This window comes from Mustela erminea, chromosome 10 (genome assembly GCF_009829155.1).
Source record: "Mustela erminea isolate mMusErm1 chromosome 10, mMusErm1.Pri, whole genome shotgun sequence".
In the NCBI taxonomy this organism is placed as follows: Eukaryota; Metazoa; Chordata; class Mammalia; order Carnivora; family Mustelidae; genus Mustela; species Mustela erminea.
Window position 1 is genome coordinate 91,313,422 of NC_045623.1, and position 25,763 is coordinate 91,339,184.

Genomic DNA, 25,763 nt, shown 5'->3' on the forward strand with positions numbered 1-25,763 from the left:
GAGCATTCCATGAAAAGGGAGAGCAAGTGCAAAGGCCCTGAAGCAGGAGCAAAGCATGCTCAGTATGGCAGATATGGATAGAGTGAAAAGGAGAGTGGCAGGGCTTGAGGACAGAGTGGTAACAAGGAGCCAGATCATTCTGAGAGATGGGAAACCACTGGAAATCTTTAAACAGAGGATTGAAGCATACTTTTGCTCCTGCAATGTGACAGAATGGCAAAGATCCTTAGAGAATTACTAATTTGCCAGTCTTATTTAAATGCTAGGAGAAAATGTGATTTCTGTCCTGAAGTGCTCACCTTTATTCTACAAACAAATAGCCTTATTGGTTAGACACTCATATACTGTGTCCCTAAGAGGGAATGAATACAAAGGAAGAGACAAAATAGCATAATCAGTCATAAAGGAGTTGTGTGGCATTGGGCACATTAGTTTAGTCTCTCTGGGCCTTGGGTGGCTTCTCTGTAAAATGAAAGGACGAGGGCTTCTTCTCTGCTCCAAAACATGTAGGAAGGTACTTTTTGGAATTGCCTGGGCAATGTTAGAGAGCAAGACTGACTAGAATTGCTCTAAAGTACCCACTGGCCTCAACGTTCTGCAGTCAGGGTGACTGACTAAATACAGAGGAGAAAAATGCCTCCCTCCCTAAGTTTACGTTCTCTTCGTGGTGGCACTGTAATCCTGAGTCGGGTGACCAGATTTAGCAAGTGAAAATACAAGATGCCCATTTTTTTAAGTTCCATATTAACTGAGCATCCTGTATTTTATCTGGATATTTTATCACCTCCTCTGGACTGTGACACCATTCACCATTGTCACTAGTATTCACAAAGTGAAACTGACTTGCACTGTTTAGTAAAACCCCTCAGAGGGTTTTTTGTTTTGTTTTGTTTTTTGTCTTTTTGGTTTTGTATGCTTGCCTGGAGTTAAAAAAGAGAATAGAATAATGTTTCTTTAAGAGTTAAGACCAGGAGCATCTGGGTGGATCTGGGTGCCTCTGGCATCTAGGTTAAAGCCTCTGCCTTAGGCTCGGGTCATGATCCTAGGGTCCTGGGATCGAGCCCCGCATTGGGCTCTCTGCTCAGTGGGGAGCCTGCTTCCCTTCCTCTCTCTCTGCCTGCTTTTCGGCCTGCTGTGATCTCTGTCTGTCAAATAAATAAATAAAAATCCTTAAAAAAAAAAAAAAAAGTTAAGACCAACGAGCATTCCTCTTTACATGTGGCTTTGAACGTAAGAACACTGGTGAATAAAAAGAACATGAACAATGGAAGGGGAAAGGAGACCACCAGGCAGCCCAGATAGCATCAAGTTGACCCCCTAAAGCTGAGCATTTTGCTTGCCAGGAGGTCCCCCGATTCGGGACCTGTCTACACTGACATAGGAAACAATCCCCCCCAAGCATGGTTATTGGGTTTCCCAGCTGCGACCGATTAGAAATGGCAGGTTAGAAGTGGGACAGGTTTCTAGAGGTAAGGCCCACTGGGAGAAGTGAGAGGTGAAAGGAGGCAGCCTAACAGAAGAAAAGAAATTCTTAAAGCCCGACACTAGAACATGAAAGCTCGAGCTGCTAAAAGACACCAACCGCCCTCAACAGCTACATATTTCCTCTGCATTAGATAACGCATTTCATAAATGGACGTTCCTAGCAATTGTTCTGATTAAAAAAAAAAACAGTCTAAATGTGTTTAGTGTTATGTCATAAGACAAGAAAATATAGCTTGGATGCATTTTCATTAGTGATGACTAAGCCTCTGCTATCTGGAAAGTTCATGTAGTTGTTTGAGATTATTTCTGAATAATCCCAGTTAAACGAGGTGTGTTGGTTACACCCTACGTGTCAATATCGGTTAAAGATGTGCATTAAAAGAGGAAAATGTGAGTAAGTACACGCCTACTCTTGTTAATCTTACTACTTAATACTTGGGGACCAATCACCATTAAAAATACACAGATACATCTATCAATGGCATTTCCCTGGTTCATATAAAAGTTGAGCAATCCCTTCATGTATCCTGGGAAGTTCGGCCAACTTTGCACCGCTGCAGGAATACACAGGGCCAAGGTCTCTGGGCAGAGGCTGGATAGGTGAAAAGAAGAATAGGCACAAAAGCAAGCTGTTATAAACTACTTTCCCAACTACACTAGTGGCGTCTTGAGCAGAGGTCACAGAGTTTATTGGAGCCAGCAATGCCACACTGACAGGAACGTGGAATTGGAGTTGCTGTCCATGGTAGCTCTTGTGTCAAGTACAGATCAGCTTTTCAGCGGGAGCGCGGTCTGACAGGGCTCTTATATTCCAACTTGGGAAGCATGTCAGATCAGTAGCTACTGTACATCTCTCAGTATCATCTAAATCCTTTGGAGATAATTGCTCTTGCCAGTTTTCTTTTAAGAGATATCTATAGAATTAATAAGGCTGGTCCAGGAAGGCCAGCGCTTCAATTTGTCCATCTCCCGGCTGTAGAAGAAGAAGGGATTTTTATTGAGCTAACCAGAGCTGGCCTGTGATATTTTGAGGTAACAGATGCTGTGCTCTAAAGGTTTAACATGCAATATTGAATTTTAACAGGTTTGATCTTAAGCCTCAAAATATTTAAGGCACCTCCTGCGGCCAAACATTTTGATGACCAGGCTTTCTGGGAGGTAAGATTTTGAACATAAAGTCATCAATGCTGAGTGAATGAACTTAAAAAGATATCTGTTACATCTCTATATAGGTTGACTTGGTGTTTGTGAGAACAAACTAGAAACAAAATTGTGTGTGTGTGTGTGTGTGTGTGTGTGTGTGTTGGGGTGTGTGTGTGTGTGTTGGTGAGGGCTGGGGGAGTGGTAAATGTTACCATTCCCCTGATGCCTCAGTCATTGAGGGTCAGAGATGTGAGAATGGCCACTGGCCTTACTTCCCCCATCTGGGGTCATCAGCGTGGGCAGGTGGTTTGCCCTAACGGCCATCGAATCATGCAGTGCCCGAGCCAGCAGGTCCAGTCTCATTCGACAGATGCAATGACTGGAACCATGACCGTCTGTGTTTTCACAGCGAGTGTGCGGCAGAGCTGGATCTAGAACACAACTCTTAACACTCAGTAGCCAGTGGACACAAGACCACTTGTACTGTAGGAGTCCGGGATCATTTAGCCAAAGGACAGAGAGCTCAAACAACGCGGCTGCTGCCAAGGGTCTCTGTGTCCTGTGTAGCATTTGTTGTCATGACTAGTCTAGAAAGAGGCTCTAGAGAGAGGTTCCCTGTCACCCCACTGCACACCTCCCTTTAACCAACACTCATGGTTCACCAAGTACTCTGATGTGTCACCTTACATAACTCCCATTTGATGCTGAGGTTGGCTGGGCAAACATTGCAAAATTATAAATTGGAAGTGGAAGCTGACTGAGGTCAGGCTAATGCCCAGCGTCATCCCTTTGTGAGCGGCAGAGATAAGACCAGGAACTAGACCTCCCGAGTCCCAGGCCAATCCTTTTTCCACCTGGCATGCCTAGATACTGATCACTAGAGGGGCAGAGAACCAGCCTCATTATGGGCCTTGGCATTAGTGTTTGTAGAGAAAACCTGCCCTTTCTTCTCCTCTGTCTCTTCCTTTTGCTCTTCTTTTTCCTCTGCTTCCTCCTTTTCATGTCAAAGAGCTTTACGGAGGTCTAACTGATTACGACACACATATTTAAAATATACAATTTGATACATTTAAACATATTTATATGCCCATGAAGCTATCATATCAGTCTTATCAGTCAAGATAATGAACATATCCATTGCCACCATGTTTCCTTGTACCTCTTTGTAATTATCCTTCCCTATCAACTCTATTCCATCCCAAGCAACCGCTGAACTGCCTTCTGTCCAATAGATTCATTTACATTTTCTATAATTTTATATAAATGAATCACACAGTACATTCTTTTTCTGGCTTCTTTTACTCAGCATAATTATTCTGAGAGTCATCCACGTTGTTGCTAATAAACGGGCTCATCCTGTACCAGCATCTCCCTATAGCCAGTCTCTCTCAGTCCCTGCAAGCGTGCTTGCCCCTTTGGTGGTAGCAGGGTTAAATCTAGTGAAAGGACGCAGAGAACTGGTTTAATTCATCCGTTCAATCCACAAGTATTTACTGAGTAAACCGTCTCTACCAAGCATGCTGCTGATTAACCAGGGATGCCACAAACGGGACCAATATCTAGCTCAATTATTTGAATTGCAATAAATATTTGCTGAATAAATGAAGGGAACTTGAGGAAGCTAGCCTAACGCTGGGCACTGCAGCAGCAGGTGAAGTGGAACCCTGGGTATGGACCTAGAATGGGAAGACATGAATTCCAGTCCCCATTCTGCAAGGTCTCATGGAGGCAAGTACCATGACCTTTCTTACTGGTAAAATAACGGTAATCTTTGTTCTACCTCACTGGGTTGTTTCAAAGACCAAATGAGGTAATAATGGCTGTAACTACATTTTGTAAACTATAAAATGCAAAGCACTACATGAACAGGAAAACTTATTACTGGGAGTTTAGGCAACCACGAAGGGATATGTAAGCATGACAGTTATCTATCTTAAGCTGATGGGTTTCAATTTTGTGTTAGATGCTTTTCGGCATTATCTGATTTTATCCTTACAATAACTCTGCACAAGAGTAAGCATCCCTGGGACGCCTGGCTGGCTCAGTAGGTTGGACGACTGCCTTTGGCTCAGGTCATGATCCTTGAGTCCCGGGATCGAGTCCCGGGATCGAGTCCCGCATCGGGCTCCCAGCTCCACGGGGAGTCTGCTTCTCCCTCTGACCTTCTTCTCGCTCATGGTCTCTCTCACTGTCTCTCTCTCAAATAAATAAATAAAATCTTTAAAAAAAAAAAAAAGTAACTTGTCCAAAATGACAAAGATAGTAAATGGAAAAGGAGCAATTGAACTGATATCTGTTTGGCTCCAAAGAAACCGCTGCTGCTCCTAGAGGACAGTTACTTCTCCCCTCCTTCCCCCACTATTCTGATTAATCCTCTTACTGCTGAGCAGAACATTTATTCAGCAGTAGAACACAGCTTTCATTGGAAAAGCCAAATATCCATTAAGAGGCAAGAATTCAAACTTCCGAAGCTGATAAATCCAGGGGTAATTTTTTGTTTCTTTTTTTGGTAAACCATCTGAAAAGACATTTTATTTATTTTTTTAAAAAATATTATTTATTTATTTATTTATTTGACAGGCAGAGATTACAAGTAGGCAGAGAGGCAGGCAGAGAGAGAGAGGAGGAAGCAGGCTCCCTGTGAGCAGAGAGCCCGATGCAGGGCTCGATCCCAGGAACCTGGGATCATGACCTGAGCCGAAGGCAGAGGCTTTAACCCACTGAGCCACCCAGGCACCCCCGAAAAGACATTTTAATCATTATCAAGTGTCCTAATGCATTTCAGAGAACCAAAGACCTGGGGATTGGAAAGGATATTCCTTCCCTTGTTGCCCAAACCATGCCTGGCAGTTCACCACTCCTGAAAGTTATCCCTGTCATCCTTGGATGATTCTATTACTAATTAATCATTCATTCACTAATTAATTCCATTTAATGACTTACCTAATATATGACAGAGCTCTTGTGTAAAGAGTTGGAGAGATAAATCTAAATGAAATGCAGTTCTAGCTCTCAAGGAACCACATACACTAATGCTCTGTCTTTAGATTAGATTACAATGATCCTTCTGCAGATACTGATTTATAAAAATTCAGTTCCTGACACAATTTTTCATAAACTCCCTCCTTCAACTTTTTATTTCAATTTAATAACCCATGGATTTTATTTTGTGCTTTCCAAAGCACAAGGACTCCCCGACATCCACTCATTAAAATTAATTCCACAGTTAACCTTTCTGAAAATAGGTTTTTGTGAGTCTATTGCAGACAAGCCCCTGTCCTGGGTACTGTGGGGGGGATCAGAGAAACTAGGGCTTTCACTGTGTAGGACTGGATCTTTCTCTGTGCACAGCTCTATCTGTTAAGCACTGAGTGAGTAATCCTGGCAGCAGCTGCTGGACAAATGAAAGAAGGGAAAGACCATGAGTTTGGGGAGGTCAGGGAATGTGGAACTTGGGAGTTGTGTTGGACTTGGCTAAGTGGCAGGAAGTGAAAGACATTCCAAGCAAGGGGCAGGTTGTGAGCAAGAACCAGAGAAGCAGGAGGCAACCTGGCTCAGCAGCATGGTTGAAGGGAAGGATGAAAGGCAGGCACGAGCCACTTGACTCAGCCTCCAGGCATTTGGAGGCTCCTGAAAGTTTAAGTGGGAAAATTACAGGATAAGGTTTTTAGAGCTGAGTAAAGACTGAGCTCGTGGGATGGATTCTGAAATGAGCACAACATGCTGAAGATCATCCATTGGCTTCTGAACGAGTATTTGCAGTTTATTTTTAAAATGATTTTATTGCCAAGAAACATCAACCCCACCACTGTTTTAGCACATAAATACCCCAGAATGTGTTGAGTCCCTCCTGCTGTGTTAGGCAAAATTCTCAAGAGCTAGCCTCACCACACTGGCATCACCCCTGCTTCTGATTTCAGATACATGTTCCAGACACAGTAAAAACTCAACAAATGCTTGTTCAACAGAAATGAGGAAAGCGGGTTTCTAAAGCAGAGTAGGAAAACAGATTAGGAGCCTGTCAACAGACTCCTCCCCTCTTGGAGAGGTACCGAAACACAGCCTTGTTCTGGAAGGTAGTGCCTTCAGGGAGGTCACTTTACTTCCCTGGGGCTCAGTTTCTTCATTTGTAAAATGAGATCAAATTCCGCATTGTAGAGTCAGACCGATCTGGGTTCTACCACCCCTTGTTCTGTGATCGTCAGAGCCCCATTGTTCTCATCTCTGTGGAGATAGGAACACTAATATCTCACCAGGTTGTTTCAAGGGTTAAAAGGAGATGTGTGTGAGATGATAGCACACATCCTCAAAAAACACCCCATAAGTTAGCCACTCTGATTTCCACTTCTACAACTCTGTGGCCCATGGTACTAGATGCAGTGATTTATGGCACAGTGGGATGTGACACCCCCTAAGAACTTAGGAGATGCTCAGCTTGCAGAAGAGAAGACCCAAAGGAGATCTAAGAACACTCTTCAAATACTTCAAAGATTATCATGTAGAAAAGGACAAATATTTGTTTCCTATAGGCTTCTCCAAAGAATTTAACTAGGTCCAGTGGGCAATGCTGTATAAATTGCTAACAATTTGAACTTGTCTGCAAAATGGAATGAATTACTTCATATGGTAGTGCATCCTCTGTCACTGGGGACATTCAAACAAAAGCCAGATCACGATTTACCAATGACTCATGTAAAGAGCTGTAAGATATGAGATCTAAGAGTTCTTCCCATTCAGATTTTGCGGAAGACCCTCAAAGACCTTTGTGATGACATATTTTTGTCAACATGTCAGTTTCCAAAGATCAAGCCAGAATCAATATGTGTCCAAACTTTAAGACTATAAGGGTTCATCTGTAATAAAAATGTTTACTTTGCTTTCACAGTTTCCTCATTTGGCTACTGGATTTTAAGCAAAACCATCCAACAAAAACAAGGCCTGTCTGAAAATGAGACAACTTCCTTTCACTGTTGCCTCCCCTTTTTTGTGGGTGACACTCATTACAGCAAAGTCTCCTTATATACAATGAAACAAGGTCAAAGAGATGAATTTGATATTAAAAAATAAGATTAAAAATGTATTTGAAGGGTAATTTCGTAATAGTTTAAAATAAATGTTTGGTTTCATTAAAGATGATGCTATCAGTATTTTCTTGGGTGCAGACATGAAGTTAAGGCATTGGTTCAATTTTATTGACAATTCTTAGATTCTTTCTCATGCTTAACAAAGCGTGCTATGCCACGCAGTGAACTCTTGTCTATATCAGCACAACACAGAATATTAAATAGGGAAAAATTAAGAATTCACTTGTATTTAGTCCTATAATATGGACATTGTGTTTCTACTCCAGCAGTTTCACAAAGTAGTTCTTATACCCTGGGTATATTCTGAATTTGACTGCAGGGAAAGATGTGGTCAGTTGTGGAAATACAATGTGCCAAGATTACAAAACTAATTCTGTGACCTTGAGAAAATCATTCCACGGCCTGGGTTCCCCCATCTGTAAAAAGAGGTGAACCTTCAACCTCTCAGATGCCCTTGAACTCTCTGAAAACCCACCATGGGTGATTGGCTATGGGATGGCAGCAACGTGGCATTTCTCTGTGTGTCTAGATGCCTAGGCGATATTCCAGATGTACAAGGTGAAAGATCACGTGGCTGGTGTGGACAAGAGCACCACAATTTAAACCATCTAGGAGATATTCTGTGTTTCAGAAGGGCTAACTGTAGCAAGTTTTATGAAAGAAAACATTTCAAGCTGCATTTCTAAAGAACATGTATCCCACAGTTAACTAGCTCATTTAAAAAAAGATTCCCATTTTGCCAAGGGGGGAGGGAGCCTGAGAGAAAGCAGGGTTCCAAAAGGACAGACTGTGAGAGTTCTCAGTAGTAAATGTTTATAACTTTAACTGACCTTGCTGGTCTATTTTGAGGTTAGTGGTTCAATACAGAGATACAAGGAAACTTGGAATTCAATTTATTGTCAAATCAACAACAAAAAAATTTGTCGCCTGAGTAAAGACTAGTGTCCAGTCTCTTTTTCCTCTTTCCTTCATTGGTAGACAGGGAGTGACTGTCAGCATCCCACCATGACCACATGTATGGGCTGAGTGGCTGTCAGGCCTCAGCCCCGATCAGGGGCACCGAAGGGACCCTGTTGAGCAGCCTTGTGGCTGAATCAGGAGCTTCTCTCTTCCAACAGGAGCTTCTCTCTTCCAACTCACCCCTTGGGACACCTTCAATGGCTACTAACACTGAAATGTTTGCAGATAGATCAAACACAACGTATAGCAAGAAAGAATTCTGACTACTGCATAGATTTAAAAACAAGAAAATGTTTATATTTCATTTAACATTTGACACAGAAGAGGCCACATTTAGACACATTAAATCTTCAGAGCACTTTAATTTATAGTTTTGGGACCTTGGCTATGACAAATGCTCGTATAAGATGCATCCATGATTCTTTTTGTAATTTATGTTTACAAATTACACCATGATAAAACTTAATAAAAATTATTCATGTGGCATATTTTCAACATTTTATAAGTTAGTCCAATGCACACAATAGATTTTTGTTGTTGTTTACATAGGAAGTTCTCATGATTTCAGTATTACACAAATTGAAGCTGAAGACTACACTCAAAAATGAGTTTAAAAAACGGCATTACAAAAAACTGGGAGTGAGTAGTAAAAAACCCACACAGGGCTGCTGTGCAGAAGCAAACTGGACGCTCTTACTGCCATAAGTCTTCAGTGCGGCCAAACTTAAACACCAGTCCTCTGCAAATAAAATAAGAAACATCACATCTAGTTGAGTTTGGGGGAGAAAAAGAGAGTATGTGAGATTGGGAGGATGGTGGGAAACTAGCAACAAAGGATTGATGAGTTGTACTACAGAAAAACACCAGGAATGTATCAGAACAGAAAATGAACGTGTGCTTCCCACATCCTCGACTTCTGAGAACTGGAGCCTTCTGCTACTCTTAAAAAGTTAACCAATGTTTAGTATATAACGATAGTATGTCTAATTTTATCATATTCATTCAACAAACCTTTTTTGAATATAATGTGCTAGATGGCTGGGCTATAAAAATACTTAAGCTATGGTGTCCCTGCCCTCAAGCTGCTCACATCTCACATTCTTGGTGACACAATGTGCTAACAGCGGAGGAGGGGTGTGTGTGTGTGTGGGGGGGGAAGACATGTGTTGAGAAGAACAAATGTTGAGAGAACACAGAAACACATGGAATTTATTCCGCCTGAATGTGTTAGGAAAGAAGTTACAGAGGTAGTAGTATTTGGAACGGGCTTTGGAGGATAAGCAGGAGTTTCAATGGGAGACTGGTAGGAACAGGAGCTAGTGTGACAAAGGAAGTGGAAACAACGTATCAAGCGGCAAAGGGAATAAAAGACCACAGGGCCTCAGGGAAAGCCCAAGTGACAGCTGTGTCAGGAATATGCCCACAAAGACTTGCCATCCAGGGTTTAGGTGGGGACCGGTCTACAGCTGTCCTCAAAGTTTCAGCTTAAAAGAGTGGCAAGATGGCAGTTATAGGCATAAGGAGATACAGGTCTCCATCTAGATCTCTGGATACACGTGGATACCCGAAGTGCATTAGAGCAGGGGGGAGTCCAATATGGCTGGATTATAGCTTAAGAGACAAGGAAGATAGGGAATGGCAGTGGCCAGGATTTGGTAAACCAACTGACCAGGGTGGCTAATTGCCCACAGGGGCCTTACATGCCTTAAATGAGTCAAGAGGGCAGATGTCAGCCTGTACGTTCTGCTATGGGGGCTACCGAGACTCAGTATGAAACGGGATTATACGGAGATGTGCCCCGACTTAAAGGAACAACTATCTATCTCCAGCTGATTGTTGTTATGCAAGGCTCGGGACTGTCAGATCTTCCACTTTTTGAGGAAAAGCCCAAACTTCAGATTTCAATGTAAAAGTCTCTGGAGTTTTAAATGTTGGCTCAATAAAACAGAAAATACTGTACTGAATAAATAAAACAGAGCCGTGGACAGAACTTGGCTGCATGGCCACTAGTGTTGAGTTCTTCTGTAGACAGCTCCAAGTTTTGAAAAATTTTAAGATGAGAAGTGACAGAATTAGAGCGATGTTTTAGAAGAGAAAGTGACACAGGAAAACTGGATCCAAGGGAAGAACCATCAGGGATGTGAAGTGCTCAGGAAGGGATGATGGTGACCCAATAGAATGTGAGCAAGTCTGAGATGCTTCTGAGGCCGTCTGAGAGGCCCTGGATGTGCAGGCAAGGGGGAGGGAGAAACTGAAGAGGGGGGTAGACAGTGGCATGGGCTGCTTTGCATTTGTTTTCTCGTGTTTTCCAGGCCCCAGTGTCTACTCAAGGTTAAGCCTATAATTGTAATGATCAATTTAGAATGGCTTTCATAAGCCTTTCTGGAGGTAAATACTTCAGTGTTTTTTGATGAAAACAAAAATGCAACTAGAAAATTGTACCCTCTGGGGCGCCTGGGTGGCTCAGTGGGTTAAGCCGCTGCCTTCGGCTCAGGTCATGATCTCAGGGTCCTGGGATCGAGTCCCGCATCGGGCTCTCTGCTCAGCGGAGAGCCTGCTTCCTCCTCTCTCTCTCTCTCTCTGCCTGCCTCTCTGCCTACTTGTGATCTCTGTCTGTCAGATAAAATAAATAAAATCTTTAAAAAAAAAAAAAAAAAAGAAAAGAAAATTGTACCCTCTCTTGCAAGAATGTTAACTTCTCTTTCTAAAGGATTTCATAAAGCTCTAAAAGGTGTTCTGATCTCTGATCTTCTGGTTAATAGCAGGCTTCTACCCTCCAGATAGCTTGGATGAGACATCCTTCAAAATACTAGTCAACAGATGTAAATTGTAATCTGAAGAGTTTCTTGGACAAAAGCCAGTCCCTCCTACACTGTCAGATGGTCACCTTTGGTACTGACATCTGTCTCTGATTTCTGAAACAGTAATTTCTCAGGGGCTGCTGATTATTGTCCTGTTACAAATCAGAATGGTAGGCAATCTGCTACAACTATTCCACTAACAGTGCTTATTAGTTGAATTTAATTTCAATTTGCTTATAGTATTTTCAGAAACCATAGTTTTAAGTCTGAAGAAGGCTAACAGTACCAAATGAGAAACCAAACTTGCTCCATATAAATAATCATCATAAATAATTTGAGACAAGTCAATGATTGGTTTCCAAGGTTTTGTACCATGTGAAAACTGCTATGTGAACTCATGTGTTTCCCCCTCAATCCTCTGTTCCCCACTCCGGTGACACGGTGACTTCTCTGCTACAGCAGCATCTTAAGGTGGAACTTGCTTTATTCTTTCTCTCTGCCAGGGTAAATGATAAAGAAGGCTGCTGTTTGCCCCTCCCTGGCTGGTTCTCAGTAGATACCCCTCCCCACAACTCCATCCTGAAGCTTTTCTTACACACCCTCACACTACCTTCCCTTGGCTGAAGTTGTGGGGCCCTGAGTTCCCTGTGCACCTCCCACGCTGTGGAGTCACTGGAGTAGTGAGCTCAGATGCTTGGGGGCTGTCTGTACAGATGTCCAGGCCCTGGCACTGCCGCTTGAAAGGAAAAGAAATCCTACCTATCCACACCGACTTTCTCATAAACATGCTACATTACCCTACAAAATAAAAAACATACCCAGATTTTATTTCATAAGCTGAGAAATGAGGTTTACTCATGCTGTATTTTTGAAGTATTATACTCCCAAACTCCCCAACTCCCAGCGTTATACTCCCAAAAAAGGGAAGAGGGAGGAGGAAAAGAGAACTCATGCTAAACAACCAGCTGAGGACAGCAAAAAGAGAAAAGGTCAACTGAATTCACCCCGAATCTCAAACGTCTTCATCCTTGTAGCTAGAGCCTAAACTCTGGAGTCAGACAGCTTCCATTTTAGCCATGTGATCTCAAACAAGGAGCCTGTTTTTTCTGTGCTTGCTTTCTCACATATAAAATAGGGATAATCATGGGGCCACCTTCAGAGTTGTTACAGGAATTCACTGAGCATACAGGTAAAATACTAAGAATGGTGCCTCAGAGATAGGAATTGCTCAATAAACTCTGGTCATTATTGTTTTCTGCATAATAACAGTGGCTGATTTTTTTATTCTTGTTGTTTAAACTCTTTGGGTTTTCTCCATTAGTTTCAGGACATAAGGAAAGACTCAAAGACGCTGTATACCTTGCCACATCTAAGTTCACATTTTTCTTATTTCCAAACTGATTTTATAAAACTGCAAGAATTCCTGGTGGAGGAAAAAGTCTGAATATCACTGCTGTGCATTACTGAAGGGTAACTGTCAGCATTTCATGAGTGGCTCAGGTAGATATGGGGCTTAGGGGGGTCAGTAGGAAGAGACAGAAAAGGAACAGTCCTACAATAGACTGTCCTAGAATAGAGTAGTTTTTTTTTTTTTTAAGATTTTAAAGATTTTATTTATTTATTTGACAGAGAGAGATCAAGCAGGCAGAGAGGCAGGCAGAGAGAAGGAGGAAGCAGGCTCCCTGCTGAGCAGAGAGCCCGATGCGGGGCTCGATCCCAGGACCCTGAGATCCAGACCTGAGCCGAAGGCAGCGGCTTAACCCACCGAGCCACCCATTAGGGACTTCTTTGAAAATCATGAAAGCCATATAAAGCCTAGAAACAAGCAGAAACAGCAGTGTCTTGTCTACGGAAATGTCTGGTGCTTTCCCATCTTTAGAACCCTCCACAGGATGATGGTTAAGAATCCCTGATGCAGGGCGCCTGGCTGGTGCAGTCGGTTAGGCATCCTACTCCTGGTTTCAGCTCAAATCATGATCTCAGGGTCCACGCTCAAGATGGAGTCTACTTGAGATTCTCTCTCCCTCTGTCCACCCCCCAACTCTCTCTATTTAAATAAATAAAATCTTTATTTAAAAAAAAAAAAAGAAAAAAGAATCCCTGATGCAGAGCATAAAAAGAAGATTTTGGGGGGCGGGGTGTAGAGGGGGTGGTGGCAGTGGCAAGGGTTGGAAGGCCAAGGGCGGGGAAAACAGCAGGTCCTTAGTACCCAGAAGGAATGAACATCAGAAAAGATCATTAATAAAAATATTGAGGTTCTCAGGGGTTTTAGTAATCGCTTAATTTGTCATTGCAGCAGAAGGATAAAAAATGCTAGGGCTTCTCCTACATACCTCAAATTTCATCATGCATAAGTTCTAATAACACCAAGTTAGAAAGACCTATAAAATGCACTTAGAAACAAAATTTTAAGGAGAAAAGGCTTTAAGCAGGCTTTCACTGAAAATAACTGTTAGAAATACAGATTTTAAATGAACACTGTCAGGATTATGTGACTAAATCTACTTGAATCACAGTTCATTAAAGGGGAGTTGGTGGTGGTTAAAAAAAAAAATCAGTGTATGTTCCCAAGGTTCGTAACAACAAACCTGTGTTTTATTATTTTTCTCAGTCTCGTTCTTCATTTTATGACATAACATGGGGGAGGGGCACTGGACAGGGTAAATTAATCAACTAAATATAGTAAGTAACATAAACAATTATAAAAAAAGAATTCAGGGGCACCTGGGTGGCTCAGTTAGTTAAGCGTCTGCCTTTGGCTCAGGTCATGATCCCGCGGTCCTAGGGATCACACCCATCAGACACCCTGCTCAGTGGGGAGTCTGCTTTTCCCTCTTCATCTGTCCCTCCCCTCCGCTCGTGTTCTATTTCTTACTCCCTCTCAAATAAGAAAAACCCTGAAATAAAAAAAATAATAGGATAAAGAATGTAAAAGAAACTTACCCAAAAAAGATAAAGGCATTTTGAAAAAATACAGCAATTCCAGGGTATACGATGGCTTTTTCTGTAAAAAATAGTTGTAATATTCAGAGGTTCATGGTCTCAAAACATTTAGTTTCTGATACACTGGTGAATAGCAAGTTTCCTGCCTTACATAATTGAATTTTCTGGTAAACATGGTTGGTTCGAGTATTAAATGACATAATACATGTGACAGAGTCTAGCACTGGTGTAGTAAGTGATAGCTCCCTCCCTTCACTTCACAGATATTTAGCAAGTGCATACCATGTTCAGCACTGTAATGTGCTGAGAATTTGGCAGTAAATAAAACAGGCAAAACTTTTTTCATCTTCATGAAGCTCAACGTAGAGAATAAGTGAGGAGAAAAAATAAAGCAAGAAAAGGTAAGGGAAGTGCAATGAATGATGACATTTTATCCAAGCAGCCAGGAAGACCTCAAGAGAAGGGGACAGTGATGAAAGGACGGGCAGGAAGGGCGGGCAACCCCATGCAGAAGCAGCAGAAGAGCAAGGGCAGCAAGCCAGGGGTGGCGGTGGGCTGGCACAGAGAGGAGTGGCCGAGTGGGCGACAGAGAGAAAGCAGGACACACATCAGAGAAGACTGAGGGGTGGGCTGGTGGGGTGTGCGGCGCAAGACCACATGGAGCCTTGCAGTCACAGGGAGGGCTTTGATTTTCGCTCTAAGGGAGATGAGAAGCCACTGGAGGGTTCTGAGCAGGAAAGTAATGACATATTTTAATAGGGTTCCCCTAGCTGCTGAGCTGAGTAGATGAAAGGAGGTAAGTGGAGAAACAGAAACCAGTGAGGGAGCTGTTCCAGGAAATCAGACAAGAGACTAACAGATTTAACAAGGGTGGTAGCAATGGAGATGGTAAAAAGTGGTGGGATTCAGGGAGCACCTGGCTAGCTCAGTCGGTAAAGCATGTGACCCTTGATCTAGGGGTTGTAAGTTGGAGCCCCACACTGGGTGGAGAGATTACTTAAAACAAAAACCAAACAAACAAAACACACACACACAAAAACAACTGTATTTAAAAAAAAAAGTGGTGATGGGTGGCTCAGTTGGTTAAGCATCCAACTCTTGATTTCAGCTCAGGTCATGATCTCAGGGTAGTGAGATCAAACCCCACATCGGGCTCTCTACTGAGTGTAGAACCTGCTTAAGATTCTGTCCCTCGGCCCCTCCCCCTTCCCACTCCCATGGCTGTGCACAAGGACGTGCCTGTGGGCTCTCTCTCTTCCAAATAAAAAAAAAGTGGCGGGATTCAGGATATATTTTAGCAGCGGAATCAACAGGATTTGCTGATGGACTGAATGTGGGGTACAAGAGAAAGAGAAGTATCATCTCTGATAAGTTTTAATCCCCCAGTTTTTGACCTGAACATTTGGAGGGACAGAGAAACCATTAGCTAGGATGGGCAAGACTGCCAGAACATTTTCTTCTAATTCATCCCAGATTGAAGTTGAAATCCTCATAAATTTCTACTACTGGAGCTATCAATGATTACTCATTAATTGACAAACCAAGCATGATAAGTAGATGAATTATCAACTATTTCTCAGAATCGTTTTAAATTAATCTGATTACTATAACAACTGGTTTGCAGAAGCTTCACTACCTCAAGGCCAGATTAAATTATTCCACATTAGTTTAACTACTAGCACTAGAATGGCTCATAAAGATCCTATAGAAAGGCAACTTATAAAATTATAGATCTCCTGCTAATAATTCTTAAAGCATAACCTGGCTCCAGAAGTCTTTAGGAAAATACCAAAGTTTTGTGAGATAAATACATTTCTACAAAAAGGGGAACTGTATTAATAGTTGCATCTGGGAGAGAAGAATTATCAATAATTTTATTTTCTTCTTTGAGCTTTTTTATATTTTCAGTATTCTACAATGAACAAGCACTATGGAATTCACATGATAAAAAAGTAACATTTTTGTTTTTAAAATATGATGGTGATAAAGATTTTGTAGCAGCAAGAGAACTACTTAGGATATCATGTAAAATGTAAAAACCTAGGTTCAAAATTGTATTTATTCTGTAACTACACAGAAACACAAGAGACCAGAGGAAATATACCAAAACACTTAAAAACAGTACATTATTATAGTTTTTTTCTTTTCTACATTTTTGGGAACATGGCTTTAGTAATAAATTATATAAGCAACAATAACAAAAATACATATTAAAGTGCCTATCATTCCTGTCTGTAAGACTTAAATGATCTTAATAAAAATTCAGGAAACCCCTAATTTTAATCCAAGAATTACATTCTGTTCAAAGAAATAAAGGGTTAAAACCTGGGCTAGATTAGATCTCTGCTGGTTTAGTTTTTGCAGATCATTAATACCATACTTTTACTGTAAGAAGCAGAGTCTATTTTACCTGGAACAAAAATATTTCATATTTTTCTGGGGTCTGTAAAGGTGAGATTTCAAACAGGGATCTAAAAGCAGGCCTCTTCCTGCAGGCCTTGCTTTACACTGGCCTTCCACAGCAGATGTATGTGAACTGTTAATTTACTCTCTATTTAAAAGGAGATGATGTCATAGGACAAGGGAGGCTTAGCTAAATACATTTTAATTCTAGGATGTTAGAGCTTTCTATGGATATCATTCACCATGTCAAAACTTGCCAAATAGCTAGAGAACATATATATTCTGCTTCTGAGGTTTTGGGAAGCCAAAGAGAAGCAAGGTTTGGAGCTGTGTCTCATTACTTCCAGGCTCTAGATCGGAAGAAAAAATACAGAAGAAAGGAATAGTAAAAACATAACAAATAAACAAAACAAAATACTGATAGGGTGAAGGGAGTTCCCAGGCATAAATGCTAGCAGCTAGTAGCTGACCCATCTATATGAAAAAAAGCTTTGCTCTAAAATAACCAACCCTAATGCACAACTTCAGTATTCCATCAAAGTAAAACGTAAACGGTTTTCTCTTACCTTTAGCAACATAGCCTCCAAAGAGAATCCACATAGATGCAATCAGAGACCCAAATGCCAGCATGAATCCAATGAACAGCCAAATGCGAGCCCCTTAAAAGAAATAACATTTTACCTGCATTTTTTCTCATATGTCAGCTGAGCCGGTTCAATTAACTTTTCAAAAGGAAAGCAAAAACCAAAACAGAAAAAATGTGTAGTTGCCATTTAAAGTCTAAAATAAGAATGGAAGATGTGCTGAATATCTTTCATGAGTGCAGACGTTGGCCTTTTTCTTGTTGGCTGGTCTGTATATTCTAAGTGCCTATAATTAATCTCCTTAAATATGTATACTGAGAAAAATTCCTCAACCATCCTATAAAAAAATCTCACAAAATATGTTTTAACATATTTACAGGCTCATTCTCCATATATTTTTAGAAACTGTACTCCAAAACTTAAACTCCTCCAAGTGAATTTCCAAGCAATAACATAGGTATACTTAACTAAAAATTCATATTCAGTGACATGTGAATCTAAACATACTACCATACTTCACTTCCAGGTAAGTCAGGCAGTGAAATAAATTCAAACTAATGTGACTGGCACTTAGGAAAGCCTCATTAAAATTATGTTAACAGAGGAGGACAAATTTTAAATCACATTTATAAAATATTTATGACTTGCTATAAAATAAACAGTCCTTAGACTTCCGAAAATGAATTGAGAGGAGTTTAATTAGCATAAATACATTTTAATAAAATAAAAGCACTGCCTTGTTCAATAAACCAAACAGAATGCTATATTTAATTTCTGATTTCATCTCCAAAACATGAAACAAAAGAAGAGTTAAGAAATAATAAGCTGGGGCACCTGGGTGGCTCAGTGGGTTAAAGCCTCTGACCAAGGCTCAGGTTATGATCCCAGGGTTCTGGGACCGAGCCCCGCATCGGGCTCTCTGCTCATCGGGGAGCCTGCTTCCCCCCCACCCGCCTACTTGTGATCTCTGTCTGTCAAATAAATAAATAAAATCTTTAAAAAAAAAGAAAAGAAATAATAAGCTGACAGTCACAGATGTAGTCTTAAATACAACTGGCTCTCGATCCCCAAAGCTGTGTTAGCTAACAAATTTTAGTTACAGATGTGATGGCCATATTCTAGTTCTAGCCCTTGCTATTACTAGCTTATTATTATTAACACTAACTGCTACCATTCATCTATTTGTTTATCGTTTATGATCATGCCAGATTAGTGTTTCTGTATCTCTTCTACTTCAGTTCATCTACAGAGACCGTGAACCAAAGAAAGTATAGATCAGGGCTGACTACTGAGGTTTCTCCTGTTTCATTAAAAAAAAAAAAAAAAAAAAAAGACAGGGGCGCCTGGGTGGCTCAGTGGGTTAAAGCCCCTGCTTTCGGCTCAGGTCATGATCCCAGGGTCCTGGGATTGAGCCCCACATCGGGCTCTCTGCTCAGCAGGGAGCCTGCTTCCCCCTCTCTCTCTGCCTGCCTCTCTGCCTACTTGTGATCTCTCTCTGTCAAATAAATCAATAAAAATCTTAAAAAAAAAAAAAAAGACAGAAAAAGAAAAAAAAGTCACTTGAATTCTGCCTATTTTTTGTATGGATATAATATAAGTTTATCACTTAAATTGTTGAATCAATGATCCCTCAAGTCCTTGTGTAAGCTGGACTCTCAAGGAAGCTGTGCCACACACATCCTGTACTCAGCCTACCTCACCCAGGTGCGTGGCAATGGAGGCCAGGGGACAGGAGCTGCTCAACTGAGAAGGAACAGACTCGGTGAACCTACGCACCAAAATTCTATCATTCTACTCAATTTTGCGAGATGAAAAGAATTCCGGAGGTTGGTTACACAGCAATGTGAATGTACTTAACGCTACTGAACTCTACTCTTAAAAATGGTTAAGAGGGTAAATTTTATATTGTATATTTCAAAACATACCCAAATTACTACGATTCTGAACTATTTCAAAATGCGAATCCAATCAAATAAAGTTGACAAAAAAGAGAAGAAAATAATTTATATGGTAAAACTTAAGGTCCTATAAAGTCTATTTTGCACTTACACTCTTTATTGCATACTGTCCTTTGCTTTATACTATATACATTTATATCTACATTTTACTGCACAAGCTATAAACTCAAGACTGCATACACTGTGCTCTACAGCCAACCTAGATTGTGACTTGTACCTTATGCCTTGAAACCTATAACTTCTGCTCTAGATATACTTCCATCCTATCTCTGATCTGACGGAGTTAGAATGATGGCCCTGCCATGTATATTCTCACTTTCAAGGATGTATAATAAGGCACTGTTTACGCCTATTTACCTGTTTGACCCAGGCAACCTTCACTGTAACTGTCACCTCGGACTTGTCCATTTGATACTGCATTAATCCTGTATGAATAAAATAAAGCCAAGATATCACAGTCTTTGACTCCAAGAGAAAATACCCATGACATCAAATTACCAGATACAATAAACTAGAGTACCTCAAATTTAAGGTTAGGCTTCATGAGTTTTGAGTAATGGGTTCAAGTAAACTTAAGTCCCTTCAACCACATCCCTCTAAGCAGCGGGGATAGTCCCCAGACCAGCAGAATCATCACCTGCGAACTGATGAGAAAGAAAATTCCCCAGCCCCAACCTAGACTACTAAGGCAGAAACTCTGGGTAAAGGGCATAGCAATTTGACTTTTAACAAGTCCTTGAGGTGATTCTGATGCTTGGTAACATTTGAGGGATAATTTTTCAAGATTATATCTCGCCTGTTAAAATTTGAGAGTGAAATTCTCAAAATTACGCCTTGCTGAGATGGAATAATCCTGCCTAGCTTTCCATGTGTACACAGGGGTCATAGTCAACATGTAATATTCATGCATGAGAAAACACAGAGACAGAAAAGTCCCTAGACAATCCGAAAACTACTTAAAATTGGCTTTGGAATGCATTTTTTGTGATAATTCTATGCTAATATCCAATGTTTGGAGAAATTATATAGTAAGCAAAACAATAACTTTTTACTCTGAAGTTATTATCAAAGTGATTCAAGTGGTAAAATCTTGTTTTTTGATCCCCGATGCAGGTTCCAAACATAGGAAGTCTTTTGCTGACTCTCACAGAGTACTATTCTAAATTGAGACAGACTTGCTTTCTTTAGAAGTATCCTTTCAAAAATTTAAATAGCATGGGAGAAAAAAAAAAAAAGAAAAAAAGAAATAGCATGGGAAAATGTTCACAATATATTATGTTAAAAAGTTTAGAACTTTATACATATTTTATATATATATATATGTCTCAATTCAATTGTGGGTGTATGTGTATGTGTCTACCACTACAATGGAAGCTTCGTTGAGGGCAAGGGCTGTGTCTATCTTGTTTCCTATTTTTATTTTCAGTGCCTACCATATAGTAGTAGGTGCCCAATAAACATGCTGACTACACTACATGCACCCTGACTTTTTAAATAATAATATGAAGTCTTAATTTATTCATTCAAATCTAAGTTTTAGAATGATCAAATGATCTCTGTATCAACCACATTATTTGGCAAACAAATACATTTTAAAACAAGCTCTGTATTTAAAAAAAAAATGCAGATGTTCTTAGATTAGTGTTTCTTTGCTCCTGTTTTTTCCTTGCTGAGCCATCTGCCAGTCCTTCTCTGCAAGATGACCTTTAAACCATGTCCAGTACATTGATGACATTGAAAAATATGAACTCTACTCAACTATACGAAAGATATTTTTATTGTGTGACAATCTATGTTAAGTAGTGTCACAAACAATAATGCTTACATCAGGAAGGCTATGGTTGCTATAACACCACAGGCATGGTATGAGTGGTTGAACTCTTCCATAGTTGGATAAATGACAGCTGCATCTATGATAATCCACCAGCCTGTAAAAAACTAAAACAGACATAAAAAAGCAACACTAATGAGAAATTACAGTAATTTCATATTATCATCTAAAAAGAAAGCAAAGTATTAAAGTGAAGAGATCCCTTGAGCTCGCTTCTGCAGCACATATACTAAAGTGAAGAGATCTCTTCTAATGATTTTTTTTTTTAAGACTTTATTTTTAGGGGCGCTTGCGTGGCGCAGTGGGTTAAAGCCTCTGCCTTCGGCTTGGGTTGTGATGCCCCACATCAGGCTCTCTGCTCAGCAGGGAGCCTGTTTCCTCCTCTCTCTCTGCCTGCCTCTCTGCCTACTTGTGATTTCCATCTGTCAAATAAATAAATAAAATCTTAAAAATAAATAAATAAATAAATAAAACCCACTATTTAGAGCATATGACAACATAAAAGTATAAAACACAAAAATCAGATGCCCTGAGGGATTTGCAATGTAAATAAAAATTTTATACTACAAATTACTTCTAGGCAATACACTTTAGTGAGAGCTTCCTGTGTGGTTTTTTCTTTTGTTTTTGCTTTTTAATGAGATTGAGAAAAAAACTAACTCTGGATTATGAAAAAATACAATCATATCTCTCCACTGGTTCTGACCTGTTTCTTTCTTAAACACTTCCTGGTGGGGCACCTGGGTGGCTCAGTGGGTTAAGCCTCTGCCTTTGGCTCAGGTCATGATCCCAGGGTCCTGGGATCGAGCCCCACATTGGGCTCTCTGCTCAGTGGGGAGCCAGCTTCCCCTCTCTCTATCTCTGCCTGCTTCTCTGCCTACTTGTGATCTCTCTCTGTCAAAGAGATAAATAAAATCTTAAAAAAAAAAAAAAAACAATACTTCCTGGTATCTTAACAGACTCATAAAAAGGAGGCATTATCCATATAATGAATAAATGTATAAAGCATACTATCTTATATACGATTTTTAACATGCATTTAAAGAAAACCAATCACTCTACTAATCATTTTTCAAACCGTAATAGCAACTCTTAAAATGGAGTTATTCTATCTCCCTCATAAACAAAACATCAACGTTTATTAAAATAAATTTAGTGGTCAAAGATAAAATAAATAGTACATATTTAAAAACATCTTACAGAATTCAAAACACATAAAAACAAACACAACAAAATAACGAAGTCCCAAATTATCAATGACACTTACTAGAACACCAGCAGCAATGGAAGCAATAGTATTGCGCTTTTCCCCCCAGTCAATGCATTCTGAGCATCTCAAGCCTTCTAGAAATCCAGACATTTTTTTTCAGGTCACTTAAAAAAAAAAAAAAAAAATCAACTCCATTAAAGTACTTCTATTTACTTACTTCAAACATTGAGTTATGTTCCCAGAAAATAATTAACAGTTCAGGAATAATTTAATGAAAGTCAAATACTTTATCTTGGCTACACATACTTTTTCAGAATATTTAATTTTTGATCAATTTCCACATTAAAACCTTGGAAAACAAAATCTGTACTCATTTAGCTCTTTTTTAATTTATAGTTTTGGTATATTTAAGAAATATGAACAAATGTGGGTATCCAAATATGGGAAAATTTTATAATGGTTATTAATTTTAATTCCAAACTAAGTTATTATGTGATTTTAACACTTACAATACAGGAGCACTAACATGGAGGAGAGAAAAAAGATAAACTTTGGCTTAGTTAAAGCATGCACTCACGTGGAAAAATATTTGTCTTGGGAATTTACACATTTTAAAACAGAACATGTGTTTCTTCACACTCAGGCCCCCCGGGTGGCTCAGTGGGTTAAAAAGCCTCTGTCTTCGGCTAAGGTCATGATCTCAGGGTCCTGGGATTGGGTCCCACATTGTGCTCTCTGCTCAGCTTCCCTTCCTCTCTCTCTGCCTGCCTCTCTGCCTACTTGTGATCTGTCTAATAAACAAAATCTTAAAAAAAAAAAATAGACACTGCACTGCAGGTCTTCTACTCACATCATTTCCTTTCACTTCATTATTTTTTCCAGAACCAATCCTGATTTTTGGTGTCATTTCTATATAAACAAGACCCATTTCATTTTAATATCTCTGTCTCTGATTCTAACAGATGTCTCCCAGTCAAAAGAAAGCACAAAATTGAAGCTAATATTAATTCAGACAAAAAAAAAAAATCCACTGCTGAATTACCATATATGAATTACCACAGCCGACCTAACAAATTACATAAAGCATTCCTCAGAGCCTGGCTATGCAGACCCGGCCTAAGACACATCCGGAAACCATCTCTGTTTCAGAGTACTGAAAACGCCTGAATTATGTATAACTTGCTAATTATCAAGACACACCCAAACTCCTACAGAGAACCTGAATCCTTCTGTCAAGCTACTCTGTAGTCAGCAATCCTGATTGGCCAAAAACCATGATATTCTAAAAAAGAGCAAAGAGTCCAATCGTAACATCCCTTTTAAGCATTAAATATTAACACCTGGGATTATAACCAGTGCTAATATGCTCTTGAACCAAGCTCAGTTTTGAAAATTCGCCTTTAATTTTCCCTGGGAGGAAGCGCAATCCAGGATGTGTTACTTTCGGTTCATCCCTATGCCCCCGCCCCAACCATCCGTGTCCATTTTTCTTGGGTTTATTACCGGCACCCTGCTGCGCAAAGCCCGCCCCCAGACCCCGAGACCCCAGGTCTAGAGTGGTCGCGGGCTGAGAGGACGTGGGAACTCGTTCTAGCTCGGCCACCCCCCTCCAAAAAGGAGCCCATGGGTGACAATCCCTCTCGGGGGCTGCTTCTCTAACCCTCAAAAACGGAACCTCGGTGATTTCCACGGATCCCGAGACGTTCCGGGGAGGGGCGCCATCCGGTAGCCCAGCGAGATGCGCACGCGGCCGTCCCGGAGGAAGCAGCCGGGAAGGGTCTAGAGAGACACAGCCCGAGCCCGCAGCCTCCCAGAGGGTGGAGATAGCGACCCTGTCAGCACACGCCCGGCAGACAGCCCCGGCCCCGAGCCCTCTGGAGAGGCTGTGGCGGCGACCCCCTCCCCCGACTCCCGCCCGGCACTTACGTCCAGCCCCGCCCGTGCAGTCGGTCCCGAGCCCGGTGTCGCGCTGCGCGGTGCCGCCTCACTTTCTCCTAGTTTTCAGCCAAGAAAACAAAACAGCCACCGGCCACCGGATACCCGGATGAAACAGGACCGCCCCCGGAGCTCGGTCGCGCATGCGGGGAGCGGGGCTGAGGAAGAGGCGCGGGAGGGAGAAGAGCAGAGGGAGGGCCAAGAGCGGAGGGAGGGCCAAGAGCGGAGGGAGGGCCAGAGGGAGCCACGCCCACCGCGCCGAGGTCTGCGCGTGCTCCCAGCGCCGGCGGACGGACTGGGCTGTCTGGGACGCTCTGTCCGCGTCTGCACGTCAGGAGTGGTAGGCTGAGTGCACCCGTCCAGGGGAGGCGTGGCAAGTCGCTCTTCCTTTGAAAGGAAAGTGGGTGTTGGGCCTTGGTATCCGTTCAGGGTGAGATGGTAAGTGTTCTAGTGCTGCGGTCGGCTCCTCAGTTATCTCAGGGTGACAGGACGAGGACGGGTCACACGTGGTCCGAAAAGTGAACGTTCGCGGTACCCCCCATCCGCTCGGTTTTTAAGTCTTGTTTATTTTCTCAGCGCCTGGCCCCGCCCTCGCTGTAGCTCCGCCTCCAGGAGGGGTGGAGTCCCCCCAAGTAGGCTGGGAGGTCCGAGGTGAGTGTCTGGGGTGCGGTGCAGTCCGAATCCCGGCGCGCTTCTGGGACTTGACCTTTTTTCCCCTTGAGGAAGGGCCAGATAATTTCCTTTATGAGGGCTTGTCCTGATGTGCACTATAGGGTGTTTATTTGCATCCCCGGCCTCTGCTCCCTAGATGCCAGGGTCATTCCGGCTGTTGGGACGGCCACAAATGTCTCAAGAGACCAAATTCCCCGTTTGCGGGAAGGTCATCCGGGTTGGAGCCGCTGTGAAGGAGACAGTCTGGGTTTTGGGGAAGTGACCCTTTTCAAAAGCTGGAAGCAATGAAGTCTTTTTTACATGAACGACTTGTGGACGGGCTCGCCCGCTCAGAACTCTCGGTCCCGCTCCAGCGGTTCGAGTCGGGGGTCGGAGTCGCAGCCGGCCCCCGAACCCGAAAGAAGGCAGCGGTTGAAGGAGGAAATCCAGGAGGAGATCGCATAGCAGAACCCCGTTTTGCTTAAGTTAAAGGTTGCATGGGTCATTTGTCGTGAAGAGGGACGCAAGGTTCACCTCTTTTGCATATGAGGCTACAGTATTTGAGTAAGCTAGGAACCAAGATTATGTCGTTTAATTTCTTTGATTTCCTTTGATGCGTAACTTCTGTAGCTTTGCGCTTTTGAAGGGGGGGAATTGGCTGATTAGTAGGCAAAACTGGACAATGCAATCCATATAGCCTATTTTTAAGTGGACGTCGTTCTTACCCCTCAGGGTTAAAGATTAATTATGACTGTTAAATGGCTCGGGGTTGGGT

General features: G+C 41.6%; 2 protein-coding genes across 3 annotated transcripts in view; one reads left to right on the forward strand and one right to left on the reverse strand.

Moving 5' to 3' along the window:
* RHCE (Rh blood group CcEe antigens) overlaps window positions 1-7,708 on the forward strand; it is a 36,994-nt gene extending 29,286 nt beyond the window's left edge. For both annotated transcript variants that reach the window (XM_032303662.1, XM_032303661.1), the window contains exons 9-10: window positions 2,570-2,643; window positions 7,514-7,708. In XM_032303662.1, the coding sequence (XP_032159553.1) occupies window positions 2,570-2,643; window positions 7,514-7,540 (101 nt within the window). In that variant the 3' untranslated portion in view covers window positions 7,541-7,708. The remainder of the gene's footprint in view (window positions 1-2,569; window positions 2,644-7,513) is intronic.
* An 881-nt stretch (window positions 7,709-8,589) lies between these two features.
* Window positions 8,590-24,496, reverse strand: TMEM50A (transmembrane protein 50A). Its single transcript, XM_032303669.1, has 7 exons — window positions 24,329-24,496; window positions 22,460-22,566; window positions 21,187-21,299; window positions 19,719-19,786; window positions 17,386-17,478; window positions 14,417-14,477; window positions 8,590-9,411 (listed from the first exon to the last, which is right to left on the reverse strand). The coding sequence occupies exons 2-7, from the start codon at window positions 22,550-22,552 to the stop codon at window positions 9,366-9,368; spliced, it is 474 nt and encodes a 157-aa protein (XP_032159560.1). The 5' UTR covers window positions 22,553-22,566; window positions 24,329-24,496; the 3' UTR covers window positions 8,590-9,365.
* Between the last annotated feature and the right edge of the window lie 1,267 nt (window positions 24,497-25,763).

Coding starts and splice junctions, on each gene's coding strand:
- TMEM50A (XM_032303669.1), bottom strand. CDS start 22,552: ATGTCTGGATTTCTAGAAGGCTTGAGATGCTCAGAATGCATTGACTGG. Junction 21,300..22,459: donor CCATTGCTGCTGGTGTTCTA/GTAAGTGTCATT, acceptor TGTCTGTTTTAG/TTTTTTACAGGCTGGTGGAT. Junction 9,412..14,416: donor AATGCCTTTATCTTTTTTGG/GTAAGTTTCTTT, acceptor TTTTATTTGCAG/AGGACTGGTGTTTAAGTTTG.